Source organism: Drosophila subobscura, chromosome J (assembly GCF_008121235.1).
Source record: "Drosophila subobscura isolate 14011-0131.10 chromosome J, UCBerk_Dsub_1.0, whole genome shotgun sequence".
Taxonomy (NCBI): domain Eukaryota; kingdom Metazoa; phylum Arthropoda; class Insecta; order Diptera; family Drosophilidae; genus Drosophila; species Drosophila subobscura.
In genome coordinates, this window is record NC_048532.1 from 16929535 (window position 1) to 16955351 (window position 25817).

At 44.7% G+C, this 25817-nt stretch overlaps 1 protein-coding gene and 1 long non-coding RNA gene across 3 annotated transcripts; both read left to right on the forward strand.

Moving 5' to 3' along the window:
• Window positions 1-1424: 1424 nt before the first annotated feature.
• Window positions 1425-23341, forward strand: LOC117895547. The gene is made up of 2 exons (XR_004648937.1): window positions 1425-1577; window positions 19009-23341. It is a non-coding gene; the product is annotated as an uncharacterized LOC117895547 (long non-coding RNA).
• Window positions 14677-18543, forward strand: LOC117895542 (myeloid zinc finger 1). Of its 2 annotated transcripts, XM_034803245.1 has the most exons (6): window positions 14698-15350; window positions 15416-16280; window positions 16709-16906; window positions 16958-17361; window positions 17445-17597; window positions 18090-18543. In XM_034803245.1, the coding sequence occupies exons 1-6, from the start codon at window positions 14883-14885 to the stop codon at window positions 18471-18473; spliced, it is 2472 nt and encodes an 823-aa protein (XP_034659136.1). In that variant the 5' UTR covers window positions 14698-14882; the 3' UTR covers window positions 18474-18543. The 2 variants fall into 2 exon arrangements, with proteins under 2 accessions (XP_034659135.1, XP_034659136.1); XM_034803244.1 differs by having other exon boundaries at window positions 14677-15350; window positions 17445-18229.
• Window positions 23342-25817: the final 2476 nt, after the last annotated feature.

Below are 25817 nucleotides of genomic sequence, written 5' to 3' on the forward strand. Positions count from 1 at the left end.
TTCTGACATGTTGGTAGCGTTTGGTGCCGCAAGGATAATCGCATCCTTAAAGATGCATAAAAAGTGTCTGCCAGAAGCTACCCACAGACGACCTTGCCCCCCTGCCACATACGAATAATGATAAAATCTTTTGCTTTGTTTCTTCCTCGATTTTAGGTGCTTTTTGACTGTTTGGAACATTTTTAAAGATTACGTTAAAACGTTGTTGATACTTATTGAAATATTGTTTTATTTAATTGAATAATAATAATAATAAAACATAATAATAACCATAATACCAACGATATAATACGACAAACGAAGACGAAAGAAGATCCCGTCAACATAATACAAATGTAATAATAATAATAATAATAATAATAATAATAATAACGATAACAACTTATGTGCAATGATTTAAAATTATTATTTGAAGCGTTCTTATCACTAAATAAATGCTATAATTTGTATATAATTTCCATCAATCAATTCTACGACAAAAAGAAGGAGAAGAGGAAAGATCTAACAACAGCAACAACAACAGCAGCAACAACAACAACAACATCAAGAGGAAATAGTACAACAAATTAAAGTTAAATCTTCAGTTGTATGGAAAAACAAAAAGTGATTTTCAGTTAGTTTCTCAAAATTTAACAAACAAAATTCACAACAAAATTTGGAATACAACAACAACTACAACAACAACAACAACAACAAACACAGCAACAACAACTACAACAACAACAACAGCAACTACAACTACAACAAACAAGCAACTACAACAAACAAGCAACTACAACAACAAACAAAATAATAAACAAATAATAGCGTAGATAAAGTAATAATAAAAGAGAAAACTGTAACCATAATACGAGAAACCCCCAATAAAAAAAAGAGGAACCCACAGCAAAACGAAGGATAAAAAGTAACAGAAGCAACAAAAGGAAACAGCCAATAAACCAGAACACAAAGCAGACAACAGAGAACCAGCAAACAAAACGGAAATAGTAACAGTAAACCAAAACGAAGAAGAAGCAACAAAACACACACAAAAAACGGAAATAGAAATAGCAACAGAAAACCGAAAACCGAAAATCGAAACAGAAAGCCGAAAAAGTAACAGAACAAAATCAAAAGAAATAGCCCCACAGCCAGCAGCCTCCCCCCACAAACCTCCAACAAACCGCAGCCCAGAAAAGCGATAATCGTTAAACAGGAAAATAGAAAATAGCAAAAGCAAAAGCAAAAATATAGCAACGAAACAGCAACATAAAACAGCAACAGAAAACAGCAACAGAAAAGCAACAGCAAAACAGCAAAAACAGCAGAAGTGAAAACTGAAATTCAAAAACAAAAGCCAAAAAAAAGGAATACAAAAATAAAAACGAAATAGCCAAAATTTGTTAAATTTCTTTTGTGTCTTTAAAACAACAAAAAAACAACAACAACAACAGCAAAAAACAGCCACAAAAAGCTAAACGGAAATCCATTGAAAAGCAGCAGCGGCAGCCACAGCAGCAGCAGCACAATTTTGTCGTTAATCAAATTGAAACTTTGCGTTAGGGTTTGAATTTTCGTCTTAGTCTTTTGAATTATTTGTTAAAGAAACGAAACAACGCGGTCAAGAAAATGTTCTGAAAAAAGTCTTGAATGAATGAAAAAACTTTGGGAGTTGAAAGAAAAGAAAAGCCAGCGACAAAACAAAGAAGGGAGAAAAAAACATTAAACATTTCGCGAGTGAATACTAGGAAACAGTTTTGTGCCAAAGTTGCGCAACGTCGAACTGTACATTTGTGTATGTGTGTGTGCGGTGCGTATCTGTGTGCAGCAGCACACAGGATCGGTAGGAGCAGCAAGTGAAAGAGAGAAGGTGAGAGCGGAGAACATCACAATATCAAATATAATATCCATATAAAAATTATCTCAAATTATTCATATCGTGGCAAAAGCAAAAGCAAAAAAGCAAAAGCAAAAGCAAAAACTATGATCTAAAACATAACAAAAAACATGTAAAAACAGTTTTCGAATGCATTTCGTACGTATACAAAAATTAAAGCTAATATTAGTAGTGTGAAAAAACAAAAACAAAACAAAAACCAAACAAAAATCCATTCAGATAAGCGGAGCGTTCTAAGCTAAAACCATCAAATTATATTACCATTTATGATAACACGAGTATTCGAAGCATCTTAAAAAACTATAAAAAGGAGCGTAGGAGGAGCAAAGGATTGGAAGAGAGAGAGAGAGAGAGAGAGCGAAGGAGTTTTTCTGGCAACACACATTCCCCGAAATCCCATTTGGAACACACAACTTTTTGGACAAGGAAAACAACTGTCAGATAATTTGCGGCACGAAAGAAGCAAATATTGGATGCGAAATTGGTGAGTAAATTAATTACAAACATAACTAAAATAGGGTTAGACATTGAGCAGAAGATAGGGATTGCTTCAGCTTTAAATGTTCTTAAAGTTGGGCGAAAATTACGCATTGATCCTCTCCTAAATATCACTACTTAAGGGCATTGAAAACGCATCTTTCACGAATAAAATGTGCTCTGAAAGCGCTTCTTTTCCTTCTTCCCCATGTGACATGCATGGGGTAAAAGAGATGGCGCGTACTCCGATAAGGACAACATGCGTGCGCGCCAAAAAGTATGCAACGAAAAACGCACTGCCAGCAGGCAGGAACACGGCACACAAAAACCATTTACTTGTAGCAGCAAGAGCGAGAGAGAGAGAGAGAGAGAGACACACATTATATAACAGCCTCCCATGTGTATATACTTGTGTCCTCCTCATCTACATGCAAATTTCATTTACGCGCAAAAAATTAATTATTGAAAAAATGCGCGACGGACACCCAAAAGAGCGCAAGAGCCCCAGTCACATATCCTTTTACCTCCCTCCATCCACACGCTCACTCTTTCGACCCCTTTGGCTGGCCATTAAAAATGATGCTGCATGGGTGGGCGCCTGGGTGGGTTGGGTGATGGGTGGCTGGCTGGTTGGTTGGGTGCTCTGTCCATCGACAATCGAAACACAAAAGTCGAAAGGATGAGCGCCAGCAGCAGTGCAGAGCAGTGGAGGAGGGGTGGGCAGAGTCAGTGGCAGAGCAGTGGCATCCAAAAAGCCGCAGTGGCAGCGGCAGCAGAAAAAAGAGGAAGCATTACACATATTTTTTTAAATGAATTGAAATAAAATTCGTATATAAAAATGCCTCTGTCTGTGGCTGCCTCTGTGTGTGTGTGTGTGTGTGCATGTGTGTGTGCATGCGTGAGTGTGTGAGCATAAAAGTACAGTTGACTCCACACATTTTTAACGGCAAATGGCAGCAGGCAGCGGGCAGCAGGCAGCGAGCAGCGACTGCGGCAGCGGAAGAGGCGTGGGCAGTGGCGTAGTTGTCCAGCGCAAAAAGGGGGTGGCCAGCCAGGCAGGGATGTGTCCCTGGTCTCCAGCCCCAACCCTGCACAGCAAGTAGCTGCAATTTTTTAATGGTTTTGAAGCCGGGACGCCATGGACGCGTTGCCCAAAAAGAGCGCAATTATATGTGCTCGCTCTCTCACTCGCACGCCACCTCACTCTATCTCCATCTCTCTCTCGGTATCTGTTTCTCCGTGTCTGCAAATGTATCTGCATCTATGCGGGGCGTACGTGTGGGCCATGTCATTAATGACAACTTTAATTTACATTCGTTAAACTCTTCTTTTTCTTCGCTCTTTCTCTCTCTCTCTCGGTTTTAATTTTTGCGCTGCGCTTGCACTTGGCAACAGTGGCAGCCACAGCAGCCACCCACTCAGTAGTCAACCCAAACCCTCCAAAAATCCCACTGGAAAAACCCAACGAACCGCACGGAAATTGCATTTTTGTGCCCCCGCCCGCTCCACCATTTTATTGCAGCTCCGCGCAAAAATTTCTCTGTCTTTGCTGATTTTTTGCGACGTCATTGAATGTTTTAGTTGCTGGAGACTAGAGCAAACGTGACAATAAAATGAGCAGGGGAAGGGGCAGGGGCAGGGGATTGGGTGTAGAACATCAGAATTAATTGTAAGCTGGTGTTCATTTTTTTGGTAACGCCCAAGGTTTGCCCTCTTTTGTGGCAAGGTGACTGATTGCGAGACTCGGGGGGCTCTTCATTTGCATTTGGGGTTCGTTTCCCCTTAATTATCCACTCACAACTTATTCAAAGTTTTATTTTGTAAATATTCAAAACAAAATCCACGCTGCAAGTGAAAGTCCTGAAAGGCAGCAGCTGGGAGGAGCGTGGCCTGCCACGTGATGGGGTAAGGGTATGCCAGAGAGCGCTGGCCTTGGTGGCTCCGGCTCTAGCTGCCACTTGACAAAGTTGCATATGGGCCAGAAACGTGCTGGAGATAGAGCAAAGGCTGCATAGATAGATGACAGATAGATGGATGGCAAAGATGGCTGCATGGATACACAGAGAGGCTGGGGGCAGAGGTGGAGGCCGAGGGCATGCCGGAAGCTTAGGTTCAACGAGAGTAACGGACCCCGTGTTCATGTGTGTGTGTTTGGCTGTGCAGAAATGTTGCCTGAAATGCTTTTGAAGTTGTCAAAAGTCAGCGTATGGTGGGGGATACACCCACATGCCACAGGCAGCACCGATGAAAAGGATTTTTTGTGTTAACGCTTGCCTGAGCCCGTAATTAGCCGGGATAGAGATTAAAGGGGCACAAAAAAGGGGTAGAAAGGGTTATGGAAAGCCTGTGAAAGTTCCACCATTGATTGCAGCCAGCGGCAGAGAGAGAGATCAGTGAGGAGCAGCAGCAGTCACTGCCAAATGCAAGCAGCTCCTACGGTCACGCCCACTTGCATCTGCAGATGGCGCCTCCGAAAAAAAAGGGAAAAGGAAAAGGTGAAAACAGCAGAAAAGAAAACAACTTGAAATACTTTTATTTTATTTAAAATAAACAACACTCGACGGCAGGGGTCGAGGGTTGGCGGGAGGACTGGCCGCTGCATGTCAACAGCCTATCGCGAGGCAGCACGGGGCGTATGCGTAACATTTTCCATACGCCCCGTTCTGAGATCGTTCGCTCGTCTTGCCAGGGAGTGGGCATTGGGTGGGTGGGGGCTGTGCAGAGTTGTTTTCCACATGACGACGACAACAACAAAGTTGCCATGCAATAAACATTTTACCGAGCCAAAAAAAAGGATGAATCGAGGCAAGGAGCTCGTGTGGTTGGGTGGCTGAATGGATGGGTTGATGGGTGGTTGGGTGCTTGAGTTGCTTGTGTTGTATGGGTAAACAGCAGACGAACAAATAAGGCCATTAAAATATTTCACAACTGTTTTTTCGGCAGCGAGTTTCCACTTTTTGGAGTAGGGATGAACCCGAAACCGAACCCGAACCCGAACCCTTTGCTGCCTGAAACCTGAAGCCTCGCATCGCCCGAAAATTAGATCAAAGCAAAGAGGCTGTGGAAATCCGATTAGCCAGCAGCAAGAGGTATAAATATTTTAAAGAAAAACAGCAGCAGCAGGCAAACAATTGGGCGGGGAAAACCTTTTCATTAATGCATGCAAACCCTCAGCGCTCAACCCTCAACCTTCTTTCCTCCTGGAACAAAGAGCCCACACATTTATTTAGCCTTTGTACACGCACACATGAATGTACAGTGCAGCACATAAATATATGTACTACTTGCACCCCTGCCACTGCCGTCTTTCCTTTTGTTCTGCTGCTGCTGTTGCGTTTTTTTCTGACTCTAAAAACTGCGAATGTTGTTCAGGACAAGTGCACCTTTTTGTCTGCAGTGCTTTGGGGCACAATGCAGCCAGACATACACACACAGAGAGAGCTTGCCACTAACCCCAAGCAGACTGCCTGCCGAATGGTTAGGGGGCGTTGGCAAGGCAGGCAGGCGGCCATCAAATTTGTAAACCTGCAACTGCATTTAACTGCAGTGGAAACTTTGTAAGCGCCCCATGACCCCTTGCCACATGCCACACGGCGCGCTCTCTCTCTCTCGCTCTCTCCCTCATGTGATTTATGGCCACAATTGCTTAACGCAACCCAAACCCAAGCCCAAACCCCTCCAAAATGCAACTCTCAGGCGGGAAGATCCTTCCTTAAGTTCTCCTCCAATTCGGCGGCTCGAATGTGGCACATTAAAGACTTTCACCCACATTTCGGCTGTGCTTCTGTGATGTTGCATCTTGTTTGTTTACCCCCCGCACAAACCCCCTTTCCTCGCGCTGTAACTATCTTTTGTCTGGCTGCTGTCTGCGCTGCAAACTTTTCTGCCCATAAAACTTCGCTTGCTGCTTGGAAAATTAAACGAAGGGGCGACGTCTATCTGCGCGCAGTTTTCACTTTCATGCCAGCAAAAAACACAAACAAACAAAGCCAAAAACGCGATAAAGTTTATTAGCAAAGACGACAAACGGAAGTGGCAGAGGCGGCGGCAAATACAAAATATTTTAATTTTTCGTATTTTATATTTTGTTTTCTTTGCTTTCACGTGGGTCCCGGCCCAAAACTATTTAACGAGTGCCTCTGCCTGCCTGCCAATTTGAATTCTGAATTTGACACACTCCGCGGAGGGCCCTTGACAACTTTGCCAGACGCTCAAAAAACGCGCATACGCCGCGTTCTCGTTTCATTTCGGCTACCTCTCGAGGGAAAACTATGTCAAAACTCATTTAGTTCTCGAGGAAATGTTTGGCAGAACATCTGCAAGTGCTTCCGGCGTTGGAGTGGGCCAACAGTGGCAGAGTGGCAGCGCTGTGGAGTGGCAGAGTGGCAGAGTGGCCGCAACGTCCATGTCTGGCAGCTACTTAGGGTCGCTTCGGTGCAAAAGGTGTCCGACCCATGGTCCCCACTAATCCTATTACTTACATAAATGCCATTCAACGAAAAGACCCACGAGGTGGCTGCAGAGCTGGGCTTGTAGCTGGAGCTGGGGCTGGAGACAAGCTTGGTCGATGCTTTGTGCGTTGGGAGGATGTCCCCTTGCCCCATGCCATGCTATGCCCCTGTGGTGTGCGTGCGGATTTTCACACTTTACGCATCGTCGGATTGGAAAACCCACAAACAACAAAGTGGCAAAAGGAAAAGCGGGGGCCACGGGGAACTCACTTACGCACGGCTGCGTTTTTGTCACTTGCCACTGTTCGTGTCCATTCTGTTGGTTAAATACTTGCGGCAGCGACCACTAAGCTGCCGGCCAACCTCCCCTGCACAGATTTTGAACATATTTCGCTAAATTGCATTTCTGCAGCCATTTAAGGTAATTGCATTAGACTCGTTCGACATGTGGCATTAGGCGGGGGAAGCGACGAGAACACTTGGGAGAAGAACTCGCTTATCAGCGAAGTAGTTTTATTTTGTGCACAGATCTAATCAATAAATCGGCAAGCTTGAGCCGCATGTGTGCTGCTCTACGGATAATGCCTCCCCATGTCATAATATTTGCGCTTTGCCTCCCCGACATTTCGTTTTATCAAGTTGGGAAGGTAAACAAAATCAAATCGATAGGTTACTGAACCAAAAGGCAAGGCGCAAGCACACACACAGCTACAGCCACAGTTGAATATATCCAAACAGCTGAATGCATTGGTAAACAACACACACAGGGAGACAGGGAGAGAGAGAGCGAATACGTGCAAGATTCTTGGCAACAATGCAATAAAAAGAATTCTAAAATTAAACTACAAAACTGCACAAAGGCTGCCCCAGAGAGTGGCAGCAGCAAGAGAGTGAGTGAGTGAGTGAAAAGTATCTGTGGCACTGTGAGATGGAATCGTATCTGTGGAAAGTGCAGCAGCCAAAATGCCAATTCGTTTCATTTCTCAAGGGAAGATTTTTTCTGCATTTGCGTTTTCTGCTGCTCTCTTTTGATTGCATTTTGCACTTTTATTTTCCAATTTTTAGCTTGTAATTTTTCGTGTTTTTCGTGTCAGTTTTTTTGCTGCACGCGCAGAAACCTCAAAACAAAGCAGAAACCCACAGACGAAAGTCCAAATATTCGTGCAAAAAATTAATGCTACAGCGAAAAGACACGATGTCAGCAAATGTATCATTGAAACATTGTACATTTTATCCCCCCGCCACCTACCCCGACCCCTACCCCATTATGATTATTTTTAGTTGTTCGATTGTGGGGTTTTTTCTGGCTTACTGCTGCCTTCATTTGCATCGACTGTTTATAAAGCATACAAAAAAGAAGAAAAGCAGAATTAATACACATAAAAAGGCGCGTTGTTTATTTATACAATAAGACACAATGATTTAGTTAATATTTGTACACGCTTGCGGCACCCCTCTGTGGCCCTCGTTCGGCACCTGTCTGCCCCAGTGCTCAGCCCAACCCGGAAAGCAACGAAATCCAATGAACAATTGCACATTTTCTGGCACAATAAAAGCAGCTGTGGGTGGGGTGTGGTATCAGGGGGGTCATGGCCAAGCGGGGGTGTGGCACTGGCAAATTGTAATTGACTTAACGGTTTTTGGGCATTTGGTCAGCAGGTCCAAAGGTTGAGCTGCTTAAGCGAGAGCCAGTTGAGGTGGCACGAAGTAGTTTACGCTTCCTCGGGCCCTGCCCCCGCACACTCTGCGAAATTAAAGCGACATAAAAAACAAATTATACACAAAATAAAAACGAAGCGAACGAAAGCGCGCGCCCGAAGTGCAGGCTCCCAAAAAAAAAGCTGCGGCGGGGCAGCAGGACAGAAGCAGAGAGGAGCAAAGCAGAGCGAGCGCTGCCCAACATTAGAAGCAGCAGAGGCAGAGGCAGAGGGAGAGCGAGGCGAGCGAGCTTTGAGAGCGTAAGACGCCGCGAGTGGCGCTCGCACTCACACCAATGCGGAGGGGCCGCCGCGCCGGCAAAAAGGTGGAAAAAATTTTGCAAATGTTTTGACTAAAAAAGCTTAGAGAGAACAGCGACGCTCGCGCTCTCACGCTCTTGCTTTGGGGCTTCGCTTGCTCTCTCGAGAATCTGCGTTCAAGCAAAAGTTGGCGCGCTCCGCTCCCAGCGGCACACACAGATACCAATACAGGCACTGGCATGGGGCAAAGGCAATGGCAAGGCACTGCGAAACAGAAGCAGCAAACGGCAGAAAACAGAAACAGACGACGACGACATCGCTGAGAGTTGAGTTGAGTCTCTCGGTTACTCGGTTCGGATTCGGCATCTCTTTCGGTTTGTTATTTTTTGGCATTTTGTTCGATTTTTCTTCGTCGACAGCGACGACGACATCTAATAAAAAACGAAACGAAAAGAAGCGAGCAAAAAAAAGCTGTACACACATGTGTGTGGAGCGGCTCTCCCAGTGGGAACTTCGCGGGGCAGGCAGCCATCGAAAATAACCAAAAATGTAGTCGAACAAAATAACTGAAAATAAAACGCAAAAAGTGCAACCAAAAAAAGCAAGAAACAGTCGAGAATAGAATGGAGAACGAGCGAATGAGTGTCGCGAATCAACAATAGACAGAATTTACATGTGTGCCGTGCCGCACGACTCGGCGTATACGCAACGCTGTGGCAGTGGCAGAGGGGCAGTGGAGCCGCCAAATGAAAAGTGAACTTTTCTAAATTATGTATTGCAAATAATCAGAGACAGCGCAACAACAGCGAAACGTTTTTTGTGTGATCGTCGGCAGTTTTTGTTCCCTTTTTGCAACATTGCAACTGCAGCAGCAAACGACGACCAGAGCCAGACCCAGCGCTCGTGTGTGTGTATGTATCTGCCACTGCAACGTGCACTGGTGTAAGTGAGATACGAATTTCGGTTCATTTCGGGGGTGTCTGTGTGCAGCACGTGTGTGTGAGCTGTGTGCCTGTATTCGTGCCCGTGCCCATTGCAGTTTTTGCAATTTTTTTGCTCGTATCTAAGAGCATGCTGCAGCCAGCAGCCCGCCCCAACGCCTGCTGCAATCAACTGTTTGAGGTTAGTGTATGATTTCAGATACAGAATTATTGGGAGGAAGATCTTGCCCGTGCCAGCCCCCAAAGCCAGTCACACCTCCCCAGCAGATGCTGGATCAATATTATCATCTGAATCAAGGCCACTTCGAATGGAGGTGTGAAACGCTTGGCAAATAATTTTTGGGCGTGAGTGCCGCATAAATCTGCAAGCCAATCAATTGAACTTTATTGTAGGAATTTTTCAACTTAAAAACTAAATGTAAATCCACTAAAAATACTATAAAAAGAGAAGAAGGTACACAACTTGGAGATGTTTTTGCGCGTAAATCAAGTTGACAAAATGCAAAAGAGATTCGCCTCGGGGGCGACACACACACACATAGGGTGGGGGGTAGTGTGTGGATGAATGGGCGGGGGGACACACACAAAACGGCACTAATGAGCAGCGAAGCTCAAAAGCAGAAAACTAAAAGCTGAAAGCCAGCAACAACATTTTTCGCCACAAATCATTTGCAATTTTTATTTGCTTTTTGCTCTCCGAATTTCGTTTTTTTTTTGCCTTTGCGAAATTCTCCCTGGGGCTAAATTCATTTATATTTTTGGGCTCTGAAAGAGTAGGGCACATCGGTGTGTGTGTGTGTGTGTAGCTGTGTGTGTGTGCGAGTGTGCGTTCGAGTATCTACGAATTTTGTGTGCGAATGTCAGGCCATAAAGGAATATGATGAATTATAAGCAAAAACGGCGGCGATTTTTGCACAAAAAACTAAAATCCACAAAATGTTCAACAATAAAAAAAAGCAAGCGAAATCACTTAATTGTGTGTGCGTGTGTATCTGTGTGGTGTGGATCTCTGTGTGCCGTAGGTTTCGCCGTTTGCCATTTTTTTTTCGCTGTTTTTTCGCTCATTTTTGGCGCTATGTATCTAACAGATACATCTCCAACACACAACTCCTAATGCATGTGTGGCGTGCTGGCGTCCATCCATCTGCCCCTCAGGCATGGGTTTTTTTTTTCTTTTTTTGCCGGTAGAAAAAATGTTGTTTGTCACACGACAGCGACGCCAGCGACAGCGATGTTGAGCGTTAATTAAATGTGCAGATATTTGGCAACAAAAAAAAGAACAGATATAAATGGGTAAAAGCCAAACAGTCGATGCTGGGAATACCCTTTGGTGGAGGGATATTAGAGTAGGGGGAGTGGCAGAGGTTCCAGCATGGCAATCCAATTACTGCCCGAAGTGAGCCGAAAAATTGGGTTCGAAAAGTGAATTAAAGTTAGCTGCAGATGCCTGAGAAAACCCCTCGCTGAGGCATAGATAAATGGTCTTAGGTTTTCCGAAATTCCCGAACTTAATCTGCTTTGAACGAGCCCACATTTATGTAGTAAAAAACTATCAAAGTATGATCCATGTGTACCCCCATTTGTTAGTGTATTCACACAGGTGCAGCATACTCGCAAAACCAACTCCGAGTTGACAATGACAACAGCTAGCTGAATGCCTTTATTCAATTACTGCCCCAAAAGCGCTCCGAAAAATCGCCTAAAAAATGCCACAGCCACTGCCACAGCCCTACCGATAAACCCTTTGCCCCGTGGCTCGCCCAGCCGTATAGTCAAACCCAAAAGGTAACCAAAATTTGTGCAAAAAATACTCGCTGCGCGGTACTCGATCCGAGTACTCGTAAAATGCTGAAAAATTGCCCATTTGGCTCTGTTTTGTGTGAGTCACTTTTTGCCTTATTTTTATTTTTGTGGCGCAAATTGTTTTTATTATTCGCTCGCAGCTTGTCGTTGCTCTCTCTCTCTCTCTCTCTCGCAGCTCTCGCACCCGTACCCCTACCTGTCGCTATAGTTTATGCGACGCTCTTTCCCTCTCTCTCCCGCTCTATCTATTAGTCTCTCTTCTCCTCCTCTCTCTCCCTGTGTTGGGCAAAGCTTTTGTGTATTGAATTAGATTGCTGCACAAATTACGTTAAAATGTTTTTGGCGCTCGTTTTTTGTTGTCTTTCGGCGTCGCGCAACAAGCGCAAAAAACTTTTTTGGCAATTTGTATATTTTGTTGCTCAGTTTTTGCTGCCTTAACCTTGAGAATTGTTCTTTTTTTACGGTGGCTAGCTATGAGTTACTCACTTGTTAGATAAAACCAATGGATCGCGGTGACAGCGCCATAAAAAGTGAAAAAAATTGAGGAATACTTCTCAGCCATGGGGGAGCACTGAGGTTGTGGCCTCTGGGTATCCTTCGCTGCCTCAATGGGCGGGTAATCGTACACCCGTTAGGCAGCGGAGCCGAACGCTGCACGGGAAATGGGAGCAAGAGTTGGGCGGCAGGCCAGACTCCACCTACTTCACACCTGACAGCGCCACAACGAGACACCACAACAAGACACGAGCCACACCAAACAGATACAAGACACAAGATACAAGTAACAAGACACCAGATACAAGTGCAGCGGCACGAGATACGAATGGTGCAAGATACTCGTACGTGCGGGTAAATGTATATTAATGGCAATGAGCGACGGCGTCATTGGCTGGCTCGCTGCTAGCCGCCATTTAAATAGAAATAGAAACTGAAATATCATTCTCCCCCCACCCCTTAAGTGGATCACGACACGAGCTGTGGGTGGGGGGTGGCAGCTGGAGCTGGCCATTGCGGTGCACATTTGACAACTTTCACTGGGCAGCAGAGCGTGAGGCCAGAAGTTGGCAACTCGAATTTGCGCAAAAGATCAACAAAAAGTGGAGCATATGCAGAGTGCAGATAGCGAGGAACGGGTACGAGCACGAGAGTTTGGACATGGAAATGATTGCGGATGTGCGCAGATCTGGGTGAAAATGTTGCCATTAGAAGCGGGGTAGAAGATCTAAGTCTCCTTTTCCTTCCAGACTGTTACACTTTACGCCACACAACTGTTATGCCGCTGCACAAGTTGTGCACTCATTACAGGCTGTTAAAGAGGAGCAGTGGGCGCTGCTGCTGGCGGCCCTAAACTCACCAAAGATAGTGGCACTTGGAATCGGAATGGGTTTCGTACGGACTGGAAGGCGACCTGCAACGACAACGAACGCATAAATTGCAAATGCTGTCGCTCTGCCAATGGAGCGCAATAATTCACAAATAGCAAAAGGCAAAGGCAAAAGCAACGGGCAGAGGCAAAAGCAACAACAACGGGCAGAGGCCCGACGGCGGCAATGCATTTGACACGAAGTGCAATCGTTGTGAGAGCAAACAGCACAGCTCCCCCTGCCCGTCTCCCTGCCCCACAAGCGTGCATGTTCCGGACCCGCCAGCTCTCTCCACTGTTGAGGTATCTCACAGTTGCGTTCACTTACTCACTCACTCACTGGCGGGTTCAAGGTAGTTTACTTCGACTTCTCGCTCTCTCTCTCTCTCTCTCTCTCTCTGGTGTGCCGGCACTCGATAGCCGATTGACGACGCGACTGCCCATTGACCGTGCCTTGCCGTGCCGTAGCCATTCCCCCCGAGTCAACTTCTTGTAATCGCTGCTGGCGACACGCAAAGCGATTTTGAGTCTTGAGTCGAATCATTTCATTTGCAAAGTAGCCAGAGATTGTTTCAGGCTCTGACTGTGACCCCTTTGCAGACAAGTCAATCAATATGTGGGGAATCGCTCTCTTATCACATCGCAGACGGGATCAGAACATTTGCCTGATCGGCGGCCCCTTCCTTCTCGACAACTGCTCAAAGTCGTTTAATGGAGGTTGCTTGCGGGCCTGGCCTGGGGATATCTTTCTGCGATCGTGTGTCTGTGTGCCTTTCCTTGTCCGTGTTTGTGTCTGTGCCCGGGCGCACGCTCTCCGAGACCTTGATCCCGCATTAAAAAGTTGGCACGTCGTCGTCATCGGCATCGTCGTGGGACAACAAAAAGAACACGGCACAGAGATAAAACCAAAACCAAAAAGAAACACCAAAACAGCGAAAAGCAACAAAACAGACAAAACAGGAAAGAAAAGGCTGGACTAGGGGTAGGCCAAGCCGCAGCGTCTAATACACTAACAGAGCAATGGTAGATGTATGCCTATGTATGTGTATGTATGAAAATATGCAGATATGGGATATAGAAATTCGATTCATAACAGTTAAGTAATCAGATATATGTACATATATATACACATATTTCTGTGTCTATGCATAGCTCCCTTTTCTGTGTGTGTCAAACGTCTGCTCTAAGTCGTCTTTACTCATCACAAAAAGAGTATCAGAAAGCGACTCTCAAGTCAGGGCAGGGAGCGGGTGGTTGGCAGTCATTCGGTTGCTCATGACAACAAAGAAGGAGGCAGTGCAGGCATTTGGTCAACCATTTTGAGGGTTGGGGGGGAAGGCAGGCCGACTGCTTGGCTTGGCTGCTTGGCATGCGGTGTCCATTTGGTGCGCCCCTCCTCCCAATCAGCCGCTGATGATCTTCATTGTTTTTAATTTGCCAGCCATTGCCAGCTAATGTTCCCCGTATCCCCCTGCTGCCAGCATGCGTTTTGCATACAACAAATAATCAACAATTATCCTTCTCTCCACTTGCAGTTCAACCAAAAGGATTGATAAACAAACAACTTTGGAAGCCAATTTGAAATCAATCAAGGAAAAGCACAATTTAATTTCAACTAAAAACTGAAAACCAAAAGCCTCCTGCCAGGAGCAGCAGCAGCGACAACAAAACAAGTTTATAAATCAAAGGAATAACAAAATAAATGTGACACTTAAGAAGAAAGGAATTTCAAATTTTGGACAAAATGAAGAGAAACAAATGAAGAGAGAGAGAGAGAGAAACAAAAGTAGCAGCAGCTAAGAAAGAGCAAACAAAAAAAACTACGAAAATGTGCAGCAAAAGTCAATAAGAGAGAAGGAGAGTCCCCAAAAGAGAGTGACAAAAGCCACCAGAAGAGAGAGTGAGCGAGAGAGAGAGCACTCTCCGGGTGTCTAGTCAAAGGACACAGACAGGCAACAGACAGCAACCAATAGGACATACAAGGATCAAAGAGAGGCAGCGAGGAGCAGCACAATGGCAATCAACTTCTCGGCCTCGTTTGCGGCCTGCATAGCGGCAGGCCTGAAGGTGCCCCGCCAGATCATGTACTGCATCACACAGGACACGGGCCAGCCGTACGTTCTCTACAAGGACTCGCAGGACGCGGAACGCAATGCGGGCGCCCTCGGCGCCAGCGCCGCTCAGTGGGGCAGCGAAATGTATCCCAACATCCAGCAGCAGGCGCAGCAGCATCTCAACGCCCAGCAGCAGCAGCAGCAACAGCAGGCGCAGGCGGCTGCCCAAGCGGCCGCAGCGGCGGCAGCAGCGGGCCAGCCACAGAGCCCGCCGGGCGGTGGCCAGGAGCCGCGCGACAATGGCAGCGGCGATGGTCGCCAGCAGCAGGTGTCGCCCTCGTCCAGTCCGTACCCCACGGTGCAGCAGCAGCAGCAGCAACAGCAGCAGCGAGCGAATGCCGGCGGCGAGGATGATGCCATGAACCAGGTGAGTCCCGAATTGGTGTCCCGGCAGCGGCAGGAACATTGCTAACCCATCGATTCCCTTTGCAGCTTCAGCAAAACTCCGCGCCAAATCAAAACCAAAGCAGCAACGACCCACAGCACTCCGGCTCGAATACCGGGGAGGCGGGCAATCCGCATGTGCAGCAGAACGGGGCCGGCGGCGGACCACAGGGCGATCCCAGCAATGGCTTCCAGACGCCCGACTACTATGCACCGAGGCATGCGGCGCCGCAGGGCGGAATGCTGGCGCCACCGGGCTTCCCGCCTCTCCACTATCTGAACAAGAGCGTCCTGCCGATGGAGCAGAACGGGGCAGGGGGCGGCGGCGGCGGAGGAGGCGGCGGTGGCGGTGGTGGCGGCGAGGCCTACTCGCTGCCGGAGCTGCTGCCGGGCCAACAGAATGGCCAGCAGAATGGCAACGGTGGACCGGCGAATGCGAATGCCAATGAAGGCGCCGCCGCAGCCAATGGAGGAGGAGGAGCGACGGGTGCCGGTGTGGGGGCGGTGAGCGGTGTGCCCACGGGCGGCCGAACGGGCAACGGTCCCGGGCGTCCGCACAAGAACAAGCCGCACAGCGATCTGCGGCTGTTCAAGTGCCTCACCTGCGGCAAGGACTTCAAGCAGAAGAGCACACTGCTGCAGCACGATCGCATACACACGGACGCACGGCCCTTTCCGTGCTCGGAGTGCGGCAAGCGCTTCCGCCAGCAGTCGCACCTCACACAGCACCTGCGCATCCATGCCAACGAGAAGCCCTTCACCTGCCCGTACTGCTCGCGCAGCTTCCGCCAGCGGGCCATACTCAACCAGCACATACGCATCCATTCGGGTGAGAAGCCCTTCGCCTGCCCCGAGTGCGGCAAGCACTTTCGCCAGAAGGCCATCCTCAATCAGCATGTGCGCACCCACCAAGGCGAGCGACAGATAAATCCTACCTTACCAATACACAGATACAGATATAGATATAGGGGCTAGGGTTACGCAGCAATATTGACCCAAAGGCAGACAACTTTTGGCACAAAACTTCAACAAATTTCCCTGCAAAATTCAATGGCGAAAGATCTAAATTTTTGACAAACATTTTTAGGCTAAGATCAATTTTGTGTTGCTGTGGCGATTGGTTGAGATTATTCGGAATAGATATAGCATCTACCCGATGGACTATAAAGACTCCCAAGCAATCGGCAAAGCAACTTAAAACATAAAAAATCGATGCAAAAATCCGTCTCTAGTGCAGCAAAAGTTAGAAAATTCTCACCAAAATTTGTATCTCATCTCTCACCCTCCACCCAAGCGCTGCTAACATTTGCACTTTCTCTCTTCCATGTGGAACACGTGCAGATGTCTCGCCACACCTCATCTTCAAGAATGGGCCACACCCGACGCTGTGGCCCTCGGACGTGCCCTTTCCGGGCGAGGAGAACGACACGAAGGGCGACATTGCCGGCGCTGGTGCCGGCTACCACGATGATGACTCGCAGGGCACGCCCGATGGCAGCGGGGGAATGCATTATCCGTCGTACTTCAAGGACGTCAAGGGTGAGTGATCTGCGAGAGTCAAGGCATTCGAACGATCAATCCTTTAATTAGATCATCCCGCAGGCCAAAAGATACTGCCCGAGGTGCTGCAGCACATCGGCGTGCGTCCGGCGAACATGCCACTCTACGTGCGCTGCCCCATCTGCGACAAGGAGTTCAAGCAGAAGACGACGCTGCTGCAGCACGGCTGCATACACATCGAGTCGCGGCCGTACCCGTGTCCGGAGTGCGGCAAACGCTTCCGCCAGCAGTCGCATCTCACGCAGCACCTGAGGATTCACACGAACGAGAAGCCCTTCGGCTGCATGTACTGTCCGCGCTTCTTCCGCCAGCGCACGATCCTCAACCAGCACTTGCGCATTCACACCGGCGAGAAGCCCTACAAGTGCACGCAGTGCGGCAAGGACTTCCGGCAGAAGGCCATTCTGGATCAGCATACGCGCACCCACCAGGTAGTTGTAGCCTTGCCACAGCCTCGGACAATCTGCTGCAGCTTGAAGATTTCTAATCCCCAAAACAACTTTCTCTTTTCCCACAGGGCGATCGACCCTTCTGCTGCCCCATGCCCAACTGCCGGCGACGCTTTGCCACCGAGAACGAGGTGACCAAACACATTGACAACCACATGAATCCCAACACCACCAAGGTGCGTCGCCAGCAGCAGCAGCACCAGCAGCAGCAGCAGCAGCAGGTGCAGCAGCAGCAACAGGTGCAGGTGCAGCAACAGCAGCAGCAGCAGCAGCAGCAGGGCAACAGCAATGCGGTGGCACAGGTCGCCTCCGTGGCCAATCATCTGATGAACGATGTCAAGAGCCTGGCGGCCCAGCAGTTCCTCAACAACAACAATCCCTCGGCGGTGGACAACAAGGCGAACATTCTGCCGGTGCGCAGCATAGCGGCAAATGCGGCAGCCGCCGCTGTCGTTCAGCAGTCGGTGGTGAAGAATGAACTGTACTTCCCGCAGTGCTATGGGCCGCCCTTCCAGCATCCCTTCCAGACCCAGCAGCAGCAGCAGCAGCAGCCACAGCAGCCGAGTGTGGCCCATGCGAATGGGGGACCCACGACGCCGGTGACTGTGACGGTGGCCAATTCGGTGGCGCCCGGTGTGGTGGTGCAACAGAACCCGTCCGCCTCCGTTGTGGCCCAGTGACATCCCACCACTGGAGCACCTGGAGCACAGCAGCAGCAGCAGCAGCAACAACAGCAACAGCAGCAGCAGCAGCAGCAACAGCAACCGACGGCGCCCCAACAGCAACATCATCCGCCGCCCCCACCGCCGCCCACCGCGTCCGCACATCATATCACGGCAGCAGCAGCGGCAGCGGCGGCGGCAGCAGCAGCAGCGGCCTCGCCCACCTCCACGCACGCCTCCTCGGTGGCGGCACCACAAACGGTGACGCTCTCGATCACGCTGCCGCCACCGCCGACGTCGCATCCGCCCCACCCAGGGCATCCGGGACATCCGGGAGTGCCCGGCAATGGCGGAGGTGCGCCCCCACCGCCGCCCACACTGACGCATGCGATACCCATCCATCCCCACATACACTCGATATTCGGATCTCTATGATGTCATCAGTAGGAAGAGGAGAGAGGAGCAGTAGGAGCAGAACTGCTGTAGAGGAAATCAAAATTGAGAGGAATACACACTCACACACAAACACACACTATTCACAGTAATCGATAGGTTCGATAGGTTCGATAGGTTCGATAAGTTCTATAGATTGTAGACGCATACAAATTCTCTTAGTTTTTAAAACTAATCTTTAAACTTAAAGCCACAAAACAGAGTTTTGGTAACAGAAGGAAAAGCAGGAAAAGAGCAGGAGCAGAGCAAGAAAAGATCGGAAGCAGATCAGCAGTAAAGGCAGGACCGAGTACTAGTCTTTTCGAAAAGGACTCTAAACTCCTTTGATTACGATCCATGAACATCAAATGCAAATGGTGAACGATTGAGAGAGCTACAAAAAAGAGAAGAGAAGCGCGAATGAGAACCAAAACACAACGTTATACGATTCCTTGTTTGATAATTTCGTTTAAGGACCCCAAAAACACCTCTTAAGACTACCAATACATCAAATATTTATACACACACACAAACACAGACGTTCGTCAGAGCAGGAGGAGCAGAATGAAGAATAATTACTGAAACAATCGACAAGAGTTATACGATTTTAGGCGTACCAATTAGCATATAACTCAGATAGAGTGACGGAGGGATAATGGAAGGGAAGCGAATACGGAATGGAGGACAGAGTGATACGGAGCGATAGATAGGGCAGCTATAAAGATGAGTAGAGAGCGGGAGTGAGTGAGTGAGAGAGGCGCTGAGCAATTTGTTTTTTTCGGCAGCAGCTAAGTTTTGATTTCGTTCTCCAGATATTTGTTGAAGTATTCGAATTTTTGTTAAATGAATATGGACAAAAAGAAACCAACCCTTGTTAGAACCTTCTAATTTCGTTTCAATTGACAATGTGATTTTTGTATATGTATGTAAAACGGCAATCTATCGTATAATTAATTATGCAATACAACGAGCAGAATAAGTTTTGTAGAAGGAAACCTTAGTGCAGTGAGCTTAGGCTTCATTTGTTGTCTTCCCCCCACCCAACACTAATTGTGTGTAGTTTCTGTTGAGTTATTATTTAGTACGAGTAATTAGGCATACGTTCTAAACCCAAATATGTCCACACACACACAACCACAGGCAGAGGTAGAGAAAGAGAAGAGCGGCGGGCATGGGATCCAATTCAGATGTGACTCTTCAGGTGCCATAAAATCAAACAATAGTCAAAACAAAAAGAAAAGTTAATAACTGAAAAACAGTATCTGAAACAACACTAAACTATCCCTAACAAAACTCCAACCCCCAACCCACTGTGTGGATATAGATGACAAATTTAGTTTCATATCAAATTTTTCCAATGTACCGTCAAAGCATTTATGATTGTTATTAATCTTATAGAGAGAAGGATGGAAATATCGCAGAAAATTAACTCTAGTTTAGTCGTTTCAACCCCTTTGCAAGTATCTACTCATTATTTAATACTACTTAGTGTTTAGCCAATTAAGTTGAGAGAGAGAGAGAGAGAGAGAGAGAGGGAGAAGCAGAGAAAGTGCGCTCGGGCATACGATTTGTTTTCACTGTTTGTAGGCTTACAGCAGAATTATCAATTATGTTTGCATATTATTATTTAATGATTTCCAAAATAAAACAAAAACACAATTATATATTTATGATTTGCCTTTTCAGTTTTTCTCCCCACCCAATGTATAGTTTGAAGGACATTTTTTGGCATTGAACACACGACAATTTTTCGGCTTGGACAGGCGTCTGGTTTTTGTGATACGAGTGGGGCTCCGTTATGGCAAAATGTTTCGGCAAACAATGGGTTAATGTGAAATTGTACATAGAAACGTTTCGATAAAAAACAAAACAAAAACAAAAACAAAAACAAAATTGAAATTAATTACGCACAAAAGTTTTATAAAATAGTTTGAGCAACAATTGTTTGGCATTGTAAGAGTTTTTATGAACATTATGAACCCACTGCGGTTACGATAAAGTTAGTCCAAATTTTTAAACACCCCTTTAGGCACATTGAAAACTCGAAATCAAAATTTGAAAGTAACACAAAGAAAATATTTGCATGTTTTGGCACACAATGGCAAAAATAACATCCAAAAATTGATGCGGTACGGTGCGAAGCCCGTGATGTGGCGGCTTTTATTGGAATTACGACTAGACCAAAAGGGAATTGGTCCGGACGATCGCAACGGTCGGAAGGATCAGGCAGCATGATTTGCTATAAGAAATACGAAACAAATTTAACACTAAGCTAAAGCTCTACTCTAGCATACTTTTAGGCCTTTTTAGACAAAATTTTAAACAACAATTCTTTCGGCTTTAAACGGAAATCGAAAATTGAAAATTGAACGACGAACACAACAAAACAAAACACACACACAAAACACACACAAAAACCTTTTGGCTTTAAATCAAAATTATGTTTAGTTCTTAGTTAAAGAAACTAAAATGGAATGAAACGAAAGAAATTGATGGGGAAAATGTTTATATCAAAGTAAATTATGGCAAATTATGCTATAATTCCAATAAAAGCAAATATTTAGACTGAATGTCGCTGTGATAAATGCAAAGAAAAAACAAAATGAAACGAAACGAAAACGAAAACCAAAAACCAAAACTAAAACATAAAACTTTTGTACATTTTTAGGCATAAAAACAAAATTTAAAGCATACACTTAATCAAAAAAACAAAACAAAAACCAAAAAAAAAACATACTTTAGGCGCTATAAATTCTAGCATAAAGACTAACCACAAAATTTATGAAACGCTCCACAAAAAAGAAAAGACTTTCCATTTGATTTCACATTTTTCTTTAATTTTAGTTTTAGTTTTTTAACATTTTCCGTTTTCATGTTCTATTGAAGGATCGGATCGTTTTCGTAGTTGCAAACAAAATTCAGAGAGAGGGGAGAGAGAAGAGTACGAAGAAAGCTCCAAGAAAATGTGCAAACCAGATGCTTCAGTGAAACCCAGGGACAAGGGAGAGAGAGAGAGAGAGAGCGGCTTCAGCTGAGGCGCAAGAGAGAATACAGAAGAGCCCAAGAGCACACACCGGCCATGACATAACTATAATCGGGGTATACAAGTACGCCCTGACACAAAGCAAAGCCTAGACAGACAAAGGGGCTAACCACCAGACGAAACCTAAAATATAAAATAATAAACCAGAACAGAACCATACCATAGGAGAGCCTTGACAGATAGTTGGGGCAGAAATACATATAGAAAACGAGCAGCAGCAACCCCTGCTCAGCGATGGGAGGAAAGATGAGAGACAGCAACAGAAACAAAGCATTACAAGCATACCTAACAACCAAACAATAGCCCAATTTAAATAACCAAGAGTACAAATACAAGTAATTTTTATAGCAGAAATTTTAATTGCAGTCTCAAAAAGCCATAATAATTAAACATAAGCAAACAAATGTACTATAAAAGCGAACAAACCACAAGCACACACCACACAAGCAACAAAGCAAAAGGCATGAATATGAATAGGAAACATAAAAAACAAAAACTTTGAACAACACCAAAATCAAGAATGAACCAAAATCAGATGGGGAAAAACAAAAGCGAAAACTCGCAGCTCGAAAGCTCCAAACCAACTTGACAAACTCCAAAGAAAAACCACAAAGAAAAATCCTTTCTTCTTAAAAATTAATATAGTGAGAAATTATAATAACAAAAGAATATAATGAATGTCATGATAAAAGAAAAGATTAAGAAAGTGAAAGAAAGTTTCAGCATAATAACAAATTAATACACTTCCGGCTTACACTTCAGATACAGTTACAGATCCAAATCCAGACAAGAAATTCATATTAAATGCCGAACAAAACATACAAAAAAACAACAACAAAGAATCAACAAACAAACTCCAAGGGGGACAAAGGGTGTGGCACGTGCCACATCGCACAGAACCTGACGAGCGAAATGCATTATAATTGAGTACAGCCGCTTTCTGCAATAGTGATAATAGTTTTTAAGTCAACCACCAAGCGTCAAAGCAAACCATCAAACAACAAACAAACAAACAAACAAATAAATAAAACAAGCAACAATTCGAGAGAGAAAATCAAGTGAGGGAATGAAACGGATAGGAAATAGGAGCAACGGTAAGCATAATACTAACGATAATGACAATGATAATACCGCATAATGATAAAACCATAATATTATAAAGCGAGAGAATGCCCATTGAACAGCTGTTTGATTTGATTTCAAATTGGAAAGCAGAAACAGAGAAACGCAGGCAGCAGGCAGCAGGGAGACACAAGATGCATTTAATTCAAAGTCTCCAAAACGATTTTTAGTTGAATTCGCAAAATATCAAACAAATAAAAGATGGAACGAATACCAAAACGCAAAGGGGAACTACAAATATTTGAATGGAATATTTGAATCGCTCCCAGTACTTACACTCTAAATAAAGCAAACAAAACCCAAAAAGCAAAACGCAAAAGCAAAAGCAAAAGCAAAACAAATATAGCATTTAGTGCATATGTGGAAGAAAAACCCTAAACTCTTATATTATATTGTATGGTGTATTATATTTTTTAACGTATTTAATGCATACTCTCTATATATACGATATATCTACTTATATTTGAAGTAACCTTCAACAGTTCGTGCAGCCGTGGGAATAGGAAGAATTGAACAGACCCGCAGTCTATCCCCCAAAATATTACTGAATATCAGTTGTAAAATAGCCCGAAGAAGATAGTATAATAATCTGTTGCCATTCGAAAGATGGAAGCGAAAATCCGAAACAACAATAGCCTCGTTAGTTTATAACTCAGATGATCAAAGTTGATGAAATATCAGTGAAATATCTCTATACAAAATATTGCAAAAACGTTGAAAATTCTTGGCCCAATCAGCGTCCGGGAGTGCCACAAACTCATTGGGATGGTTCCTCATTAATATTTGTATAAATATTAAACATTAAAACATTAATGAAAGCCATAGCAAATGTCAATGAATGTCAAATGGAAAAGCTGCCAAAATAATAACAATGCCCAGACACTGACTGGGCCAAGGGGATCCTCGTTTTTGCAGTACACACAATGTGCCCATAGAACAAGTAATTTATGACAGACAGAAAATCAAACGATTTATTTATATTATTAATAATATGTACGAAACTGTTGTTATTGCAACAGAAACAAGCCACAAACCACATGAAATAGTACCGAAAATATTTTACAGAATTTTTACAATCAACAAAACGAATCATACAATAGTTACAGCAAAACGAATGGAAACAGCAAACAAGCAAAACAAAAAAAAATAGTAAAAGTCGAGTCGCAGAGCTCGACGCAAAAGCCGAAAAAAATAAACCAAACCAGAAACTGAGGGAAAATAGTAACATTTTCAGCTCAGCAGACATCAGAGAAGATACGCGTACGAATGCGATTACATTCGATTAATTGTTAAGTGGAAAATGCAAAAAACAAATATTTTTAAAACTTGCGCTCGCCTAAGTGTAAGGAGAGCAACCGAAGGAGTCGTCAGATACAGATACAAAATACGATACAGACACAGATACAGATACGAGATGACGAATGAACCGACACACAATTTGTTATGTTGACATTTATTTGATGGGAAATATTGTACACGTTTGTAATTATTATGAACAATTGACAGGGACTACCATATAATAACTACCATAGAAATAATACTCCGCAGAGGCAATAGAAACAAATTTTATTTATGCAAGCAATCAGCGTCGCCGCCCGACCCTGTGACCCTGATAATGCACTTATTATTAATTATATACTCAAACAGAAACTCAAACTGAAACTGTACATAAACCAAAAGCAAAAACAGATACCGAAAACCACAAAGAAGCTGCAACTGCAAACTGCAATAGTACCGACATAAGTAAATCAATTATTTCGCTCTTTTTGCTATAAATGAATGCAACAGGAGGAAGTAGCAGAGCGGGGAAACGGCGGAGCAATCAGAGCGTTTCCCCATCCCGTTTCAGTTGAACGCGACATATCCACAGACAGAGTGAGAAGCCCCCCCACCATCCATCCATCAAAACAACAACAACAACAACACACACCAACACACACTTACACACAAACTTAAATTTCTTTTTATCAGAAAGTGAGAATGAGAATCGAGGACAAATTTTGTTTGTTGAGCAGCAAAAAGTGAATCAAAAGCAAAACCAAACCAAACCACAAATCAAAGCAAAAGCAAAACCAAAAATCAAATAGAATCAAAAGAAAACCAAGACAAAGCAATAGTGATACTAAACTGCCAGGATCAGGACACGGAACAATGTACCTGCCCTGCCCTGGGTCAGCCATAAGCCAGTAATTAATTAACTAACCAATAGCCTGATGCAAGTGAGCAACAATAAACCAAAACGAATCTCTTCATTTACAACTTACAACAAAGAATGCCACGGATACCGCGAGCAGCAACCATAGTACAATAACAATACATTTTTCTTATTGAGCGACTTTTACACAGCAACAGCAAAAACAACAAAAGCAAACAGCAACCAATTGAGCAATTGAACAATTAAACAAAAGCAATAGCAGCAAATACAATGATGATTAAGGGGAGAGGATCCTGCAGAATGATGGAATGATGGAATCAAAACGGGGCATACCACAAGCCCCCCGACTAAAAACAAAGAAAAAGAAAGGCAATTTTAAGTATACAACAACAAAAGCAGAGAGCAGAGAGCGGAGAGCGGAGAGCGGAGAGCAGGTGGGAGCAGCAGCGACTATATACATATATTTTTTAATGCAAACGCAAATGCAGCACTAACAATAGCTAAAAGATTGTTAAACATTTTTATATTTCAATTGTTTATCATTTCCAATTATGTAATTGAGTGTAAAAAGAGAATTATACATAACTATATAGATGAGGGGAGCAGAAGAGGGGAGAACCAACACAGAATCAGTGAAACAAAAACCAAACCATAAAAAAAACAAAAGAAAAAATAAAATATATAGAGAAAAAACCTTTTTTTATATTACAAGAGACAAAAAAAGCAAAAAAAGCAGAGCAGAGGATCAACCGACAAATCTCACTTTCTTGGTAAATCAAAATCAATTGGTACAACAATTACAATAACAATTACAATTACAACAACAGCAGCAGATTGCACGTGAATTAAGCAATAAAACTGGCTACACAACAACAACAGCAAACGATGTTTATTCGACTTTTGGTTCGCATTTCCGTTCCAATTTCCAATCATTTCAACAATCTAAACCAATCTTCAGTTCATTGTCAAGTTTTCAAATCGTTTTTCGTTTTTGCACACATCAACAACAACAACCAAAACAGCAACA

Bases quoted from the DNA above. Each gene is read 5' to 3' on its own strand.
- LOC117895542 (XM_034803244.1), top strand. From the start codon at position 14,883: ATGGCAATCAACTTCTCGGCCTCGTTTGCGGCCTGCATAGCGGCAGGC. The intron at 16,281-16,708 runs GCGAGCGACAGA...GAACACGTGCAG, and splicing joins GCATGTGCGCACCCACCAAG to ATGTCTCGCCACACCTCATC. The intron at 16,907-16,957 runs GTGAGTGATCTG...TCCTTTAATTAG, and splicing joins GTACTTCAAGGACGTCAAGG to ATCATCCCGCAGGCCAAAAG.